This window comes from Haliotis asinina, chromosome 14, assembly GCF_037392515.1.
Source record: "Haliotis asinina isolate JCU_RB_2024 chromosome 14, JCU_Hal_asi_v2, whole genome shotgun sequence".
NCBI lineage: Eukaryota > Metazoa > Mollusca > Gastropoda > Lepetellida > Haliotidae > Haliotis > Haliotis asinina.
In genome coordinates, this window is record NC_090293.1 from 46,211,599 (window position 1) to 46,219,272 (window position 7,674).

At 40.6% G+C, this 7,674-nt stretch overlaps 1 protein-coding gene across 1 annotated transcript; it reads left to right on the top strand.

The window, feature by feature from the left end:
* The first annotated feature begins 159 nt into the window (after window positions 1–159).
* On the top strand, window positions 160–6,946 carry LOC137262176 (uncharacterized). Its single transcript, XM_067799959.1, has 6 exons — window positions 160–248; window positions 1,970–2,069; window positions 2,608–2,735; window positions 3,883–3,955; window positions 5,892–6,016; window positions 6,800–6,946. Exons 1-6 carry the CDS (start codon window positions 215–217, stop codon window positions 6,871–6,873), a joined length of 534 nt encoding a protein of 177 aa, XP_067656060.1. The 5' UTR covers window positions 160–214; the 3' UTR covers window positions 6,874–6,946.
* Window positions 6,947–7,674: the final 728 nt, after the last annotated feature.

Below are 7,674 nucleotides of genomic sequence, written 5' to 3' on the forward strand. Positions count from 1 at the left end.
CTTTTCATGTAATTTCAACACAGAAGAACAATTAAGTGGGAACAACACAATTCGTATTAAGAAAACGTGAAATCAAGCGATGAAAGTTTATTTTTGTAAATGGAAAACGTCATAACAATCAACGACAAATATTTGTTTAATTTCATGGATCTACGTTCTTACTGCCAAATGGTTGTAGTGGCAGGTTTGTCTCCATCTCTTGAGAATCATCAACATGGGAATAACTGCTATATTGGTTCTTTTTTTCGGTAAGTAAATTTAACTGATTTTAGCTGATACTCATGTGGAACTCGAAGTCTACTTTGTAGATATATCGATCGTTATTTTCGATCTTAAGCCCAAGTCTCATATTTGTATGAACTAGAATCCCCGGTTTGTTAGCTTTGGTATCCTGTGTTTGTGAACCCTAGTATCCCATGCTTCTAAGTCCTTGAATCAAATGACTATAAGACATAGTATCTAATATTTATAAACCCTAGTGTATATTATTTGTAAGCCCCTCATGTTTGTAAGGCATGGTATCTAAAATTTGTAAGCCCTGATATCTTGTATTTGTAAGCCGTATTACCCTCCTCTTGTAAGCTATGATATCCTGTATTTGTAAGCCGTATTACCCTCCTCTTGTAAGCTATGATATCCTGTATTTGTAAGGCGTATTACCCTCCACTTGTAAGCCCTGATGTCTTGTATTTGTAAGCCTTATTACCCTCCATTTGTAAGCCCTGATTTCCTGTATTTGTAAGTCCTAGTAGCTTGTATTTGTAAGCCATAATACCCTGTATCTGTAAGCCCCTCAAGTTTGTATAAGTCATAGTATCTAATATTTGTAAACCCTAATAGCATACGTTTGTAAGACACAGTATCTAATATTTGTAAGCCCTTTTGCTTCATGTTTGTAAGACACAGTATCTAATATGTGTAAGCCCTTTTACTTCATGTTTGTAAGACACAGTATCTTATATTTGTAAGCCCTAATATCTAATGTTTGAAAGGCGTAGAACACTGTATATGCAAGCTCTAGAATACAATATGTATGAGCTCAACCTTTTTGTAGTCCTAGTACGCATTTCATAAATTGTCAACTTCTATAGGGCAGTAGATGCGACCGTAATCTTCAGTTGCTTGGCAACGGCGTAAGCATCTGCACATAAATGTCGCATCATGCCAGCTTCTAAATGGCATAAAGAAACAGTGCCCACTGTTTGTAAGCTTTTGTACCACAGGTTTTATGGGCCTAGTCCTTACTGTTTGGAAGACCAAGAGCCCACTTGTCAGAAAATTCCAGTACCCACAGTTTGTAAATCTTTGCGCCCACTGTTTGTAAATCTTTTCACCCACAGTTTGTAAATCTTTGCACCCACTGTTTTCTACAACTATTGCCCAATGTTTATAAGGTCTTTTACTCCAGGTTTTATAGGGCTAGTAACCATTTGTAGGTAGACCAAGTTCACAGTGTTTATAAGACCTAGCACCCATGTTCGTAAGCCTTTGCACACACGATCCTGAAGACGTAGCACTCAATGTTTTGTAGGGCTCGTACTCACGGTTTTTACCCTTGTTTGTAAGCGCTTATACGCAATGTTTGTAAGCCCTTATACGCAATACTTGTCAGTCCTGGTACCCAATGTGTCATGACACAATACCCAATACCCGACCGTCAAGGCAATACATACATAATACAAATCCGCAAATATCCGGGTTATGATTGATCTTCAGGAACGTGTGCATGTCGTGAGAAGCACGGCATCATGTGGTCAGGTTTCCTGAATTTATATCCCAATACGGATTTCGATCGGTAATCATGTTGTGAATCACTGGGTTGTCTGGTCCAGACTCGTATATATTTACAGGCCGTCGTCATAGAGCTGGAAAAGTGTTGTGCTCGGCTTAAACAACACCCACCAAAACCCCAAACACACAAACCAAACCAAAAGCCACCCCGAACACAATACACCATTGAATGTTACAGGGCTTGCGGCAGGCACGTCAGCGACGTCTTGCGACATTTGTCGCAGCGCTTACGAGCAGACAGCGTCGTCGTCCATAGCCACGGATGAACAGAAGTGCATGTACGTCCTCCTAATATCATCTGTAATCAGTATATATTGAGGGTGGGGTATCACCAGAGTATGATCAGGATACAATCAGGTTTTTTAAGTGGGGGTATCATCAGAGTATGATCAGGGTACAATCAGTGTGCATTGAGGGTGGGGTATCATCAGAGTATGATCAGGGTACAATCACGGTATAATCACTGTTTATTGAGGGTGGGGTAGTAGCATCATATAAATGGTATAGTAACATCATATAGGTAGTATAGTAGCCTCGTATAAGTGGTATAGTAGCATCATATCGGTGGTATAGTAGCCTCATATAAGTGGTATAGTAGCCCCATATGCCTCATATAAGTAGTATAGTAGTCTCGTATAAGTGGTATAGTAGACTCATATAAGTGGTATAATAGCACCATATAAGTGGTGACGTAGCCTCATAAAAGTGGTATAGTAGCATCACATAAATGGCATAGTAACATCATATAGTTGGTATAGTATCCTCACATACAGTACATAGAGAGTATATGCACTATCCAAATAACGTCTGTTACAGTGCGGCAAAAGAGTACATCCGGTGCCTAGTGGGCACCTCAGGTTCCGGGTGCGACCAGCGACCGAGCAGACTAGCAACCGCAGTCGCTGAAGTTCAGAGAGTTAACGGAATATCAGGAAAGACTTGCCGTAAGTCTATATTAGTAGTGCAAGGTGGTGTGCTTTGCACCTCTGTCTTTGCCTGTTCAAGTATGTATGCCATTATTGTGTAATATATTAAGACTCGGGTTCGATTCCCCACATGGGTACAATGTGTCAAGTTCATTTCTGATGTCCCTCCGCCGTAATATTGCTGAAATATTGCTAAAAGCTGCATAAAACCCAACTCACTCACACATGTTATTAGTTATGCTTGTCATCAGAATCCAACTGATGTTCCAGCATGCTGAGGTTAATAATGCGCTGTGCTATTCATTGTTAGCGTTTTGAAAATACCAAGCATGGAGCTTGGCGATATATATTTTATGTTTTACAGTATAAGATAAATGTAAGAGTACTCGGGTACAGTCTGGATAATGCAGAAGGCTCCAGTTTCGGGGAGTCTACGTATTCTCCGGAAAGTTCTTGGTGGGTTCGACTAGGCAGTGTTTCCTGCCACCAACAAAATCATCCTCAAATTTTAGATTCTGTACAACAACCTCGCTTAAAGTAACCGTGGAATTCTTTGCTTTCATCGTTAGTCTTGACATACATCACCAGAAGATCATCCGATAAATAAATATGTGCAAAAGTACACAATAAAATTCTATCGCGAACAGCCTCCGCATTAATCAAACCCCGATCCCCCAGAATTGATTGTCATATATAAACGATTGAGAGAGGAACTTGGGTGGCGTGCTGTTATCAGACATGATCCTTCTGGTCAGCCGGTCAAGACTCTGGATGTCTTGTTTTGTCCAATGAACGAAACCAATGAATGAATCCAATGAGCGGACAGGTACAGCAAAAGTATTGGTGGCTGTCACCTTGTATCGGGCTTTTAGATCTGAGCTCCAGATTCTCTTTAAAAGAGATTTATACTCGACCCAAAGTTTATCCTGAATGTGGGCAGTCTGGAGCTTGTCTCCAACTTTCATTCCAAGACGGGTGTAAGTCTGATCTTCCACAAGATGGTCAATAACTCCTCCTCCTAATAACTTGAGTCGTTTAGAGAGGTTAATGCAACGTAGAGACTTCAGAATCCATTCAGGGGGACAGAGTTCTATGGTGTTTTTATAGTCAATCCAGCACATGCAGAGTTTATCCTAGTATTGCTGAAGAAATATTTTTGTTTCAGAGCTGACGGATTCGTGTCTGTGTGAAACGAACTTCTACCGTTCAGATTTGTCGACTCGTTTGAAGCGTTGCTAGTAAGTACTTAACTGAAAGCTGACAAGTTTCTGGCATTTTAGTGACATGTCGAATTTACTTTCACGCCGCAATGAGCATTATTCCAGCCATGTGGCGGCGGTCGCTTCGAGTCGGGAGCACACAATCTAGTGATCAAAAGCAAGAGCATGTTTCTACTCAATTGGGATACGATAACATGTGTCAACCAAGTCAGCGAGCCTGACATCAGATCCCACTTGTCGCCTTTTACGACCATGGGTTATTGAAGATCAGTTCTACCCCGGATCTTGACAGTGCGAAACAAAAAGACAGACAAATCAAGGTTAACAAACTTAGGTAAATAGAGAACTCGGTGTTTCAAAGGAGTTTTCAGAGTCGGGTCCTATGTTCAGAAACGGATAAAGCTAGTTTGTCTCGCAGTGCCTGGGCTGCAACATTTTCCTTTCTTCTTATCCCTTGCTTGAAAGTAAAGTAAGTGAGTGAGTGAGTTACGTTTTACGCCGCACTCAGCAATATTCCAGCTATATGGCGGCGGTCTGTAAATTATGGAGTGTGGACCAGACAATTCAGTGATCAACAACATGAGCATCGATCTGCGCAATTGGGAACTGATGACATGTGTCAACCAAGTCAGCGAGCCTGACCACCCGATCCCGTTAGTTGCCTCTTACGACAAGCAGTGTTGTCTTTTATGGCAAGCATGGGTTGGTGAATTCTACCCCGGAACCATCACGGGTCTGCTGAAATGTTAAAGCGGTAGTTGAAGCAGCTCTAGATTACCTCACATTCTGAATCTCCAAGTTGAGGTGGGTGGCCTAGTGGTTATAGCTTTCGCTCGCCACGCCGAAGAATCGGGTTCGATTCCCCACATGTGAAACCCATTTCAGGTGTCCCCGCCGTGATATTGCTAGAATATTGCCAAAAGCTGCGTAAAACTAAACTCACTCACTCTGAATGTCCCTTCTCATTGGAGATCCTTTTCAATTCAAAAGGAATTATTTTCACTATCACAATTATATTCTTCAGAGGCATTTAGAAGTTGGTGAATAAATAGTGTTACGAGAGTGTATTTACCGTGATTTGAGTTGTTATTAATTATAACTGCGGTAGTTGTAATTGGGTCACAATATTTAAGGTTTTAGTGTTAATTATTATGGGTCACATTTCCAACAGAGAATTATTTAAGCGGCACGCCTCTAACGCAGTACTTTGGAGTTATCTGCCCTCGCCTTTCTATTTGTTGACTTCCGGGAGATTGTTCTAGAGCTCTCCACGTTAGTGGCGATGGTCATATGTGCTCGAACTTTCAGGAAATGACTGAATGTATATATAAAGGCTAGTTGCCGTGTTGGACACGGACACGAACACGGACACGTTAACTGGAGTATAGTTTTCTGCACCCGTCAACGCCTGATCTACGTAACTACTGCCAGACCGCTCGTTTTGTTAAATTCTGCATAACTGTTTCTCTCTCGCACTAAGACTTTGGTGAGTTTGCTATATATTTTTGTGACCCATTGCCTTAGATTTTGTCTCATTTTTATTGTATTTGAAATCGGTATTGTGAAATTGACTTTTGACTTTCTATAACTTGCTCTCCTCGCTCAATAATACAATATTTGAATGTTTTAGACTTGTACTTGTTCGGTTACTGCAATAATAATTAATAACAATTCAAATCACGGAAAATACACTCTCGTAACAACAGGACGAGTATATGGATGGCGATTTCTTCCTTGTATAACACCTGGCTACTCCTCGCCCCCTCTTCGGGTGATTGTGTACAATTAGAGAGCATTCACCTGAAGAAGGGACAAGAAGAAGCCCAGAAACGTCATGTTATACAATTAAGAAGAAGATGCGATCCGTACAGTCGTCATATATATCACACGTCTACATATTCAGAGACTGGGCTTTAGTCTAGGATGAGGCTTTAAAACTGTGGTACTGTTGCAGTGCGAGTGTTGTGCAGAACCAGTGTGCAATAGCTGCCTCTAGCACGGCCTGTGACGACACCACAACAAACACTGTCTACAGGGTGTCAACGTCGGTGACCTGGGTGAACACCTGCAAGAACACAGGTGAGAACCATGTTCACCACTAAATTACATCAAATAGACGATGTCAGAATAATATTGAATATCTATAACACGGTAAACTGGCAAGTGGGCGTACCATACAATATCGATTATCGAGAGCGAGCGAGATCAGAATCATAATGAGTATAGAAAACAACAGCGAGAAGATGGGTGGGCGAGTAGGTGAAACCTGAAACTTATCGATAGGGCGAGTGAGTGGTTAGTGTGCAGAGTGGGTGAGCGAGGTCAGAATCATATTGGATATCTAAAGGTATGATGAGTGAGTGTATTTAATTTTATGCCGCTTTTAGCAATATGCCAGCAATATCGCGGCGGGAACACAAGAAATGGACTTCACACATTGTACCCATGTGGAGAATCAAACCCGCGTCTTCAGTGGGACGAACGAACGCTTTTACCACTAGGCTACCCCACCTCCCATTAAGGTACGGTGAGTGGGCCCGTGATCTTGTTGGTGGACTGTAACGGCGTCTTAACTCAATACATGTGACGTCATGACATTGTATTGCTAAAACACTTACGGCAACACAAAAGAATGTGTAAACAACGATGCCTTTCAAATGGTGCACGTTGATCATACACTGGTAAGGTTAAAGCATTCACTCGTCAGGACCGAAGACGGTTCGATTCACTACAAAATTGTACTATGGGTGAAGCCTGTTGCTTAAAGCCGCCTAAAATTAAAGTTAGTCACTCATTAACAAGATAGGTTTTCACAAAGACATGCAAACAACGCTAACTCAGTCATTTGTCATTTGTTTGCAGGTTCAGTTACAGTCCAGTCAACAATGACCGTCGCCATGGCAACAATCTTAGCAGCGCTACTGCGACTGGTATAGAACAGCGCCGACTACCGACAAAACAATCAAGCCTCGGTTTCAGATTCTGAGAGAATATCAAAATTAAAAGAAATACTATTTTTTTTTGATGTGTTGAGATGGCAACCAATTCTTTGAGCGAGTAATCTCGCCTTGTCTTAAGAATTATACATATTATAAACACAGACAATTTAACTAAGTTCGCATATTATAAATTTCCCGTTTTCATCAACACCAAAAGTAACCAAGGTCTTCAGGTGGAGGCTAATCCGTTTACGTGGATTTTGCGTAACTTTAATTACCTCGGGTACTTTATAGCTAAAACCTACCGTATTAACAGTGTGCCATTCAAGTTTTCAAGTCCAGAATTCAAGGTTTACAACATTGCTGTTTCAAGGCATACAATGCCACAGCATTTTAATTAGATAAGCAAAACTACTCTTATAATATGCTTATAATATGCTGTATATATAATATAGAATCTATTGAAAGTTCAATTTATTGGCTTAGAGTTATTAGTTGTATATTTATTTATTTATTTTATTAGGTCTTTCATTATGCCTGGACACGATATTTGTCTTTTCATGTTTATTCAGTGTATAGCAAACTTTTTAATGTGTCAATTAAAGTGTTTTTCCCAAAACTTTTTTCAGTAACGATATTTCTGTGTGTAGAAACAGGACATGCGTAATTGTAATATTGTTAAGTTGTGAATAAAGAAAATAAAAATCAAAGTTTATATGTCTGTACTGTCTGTACACCAAGTAACCCATTTTTGATGTTCCCCGCGATGACTTGGCCGGAACATTGCTAAAAGCGGTA

Coding starts and splice junctions, on each gene's coding strand:
- LOC137262176 (XM_067799959.1), top strand. CDS start 215: ATGGGAATAACTGCTATATTGGTTCTTTTTTTCG. Junction 2,070..2,607: donor ACGGATGAACAGAAGTGCAT/GTACGTCCTCCT, acceptor CGTCTGTTACAG/TGCGGCAAAAGAGTACATCC. Junction 6,017..6,799: donor GAACACCTGCAAGAACACAG/GTGAGAACCATG, acceptor ATTTGTTTGCAG/GTTCAGTTACAGTCCAGTCA.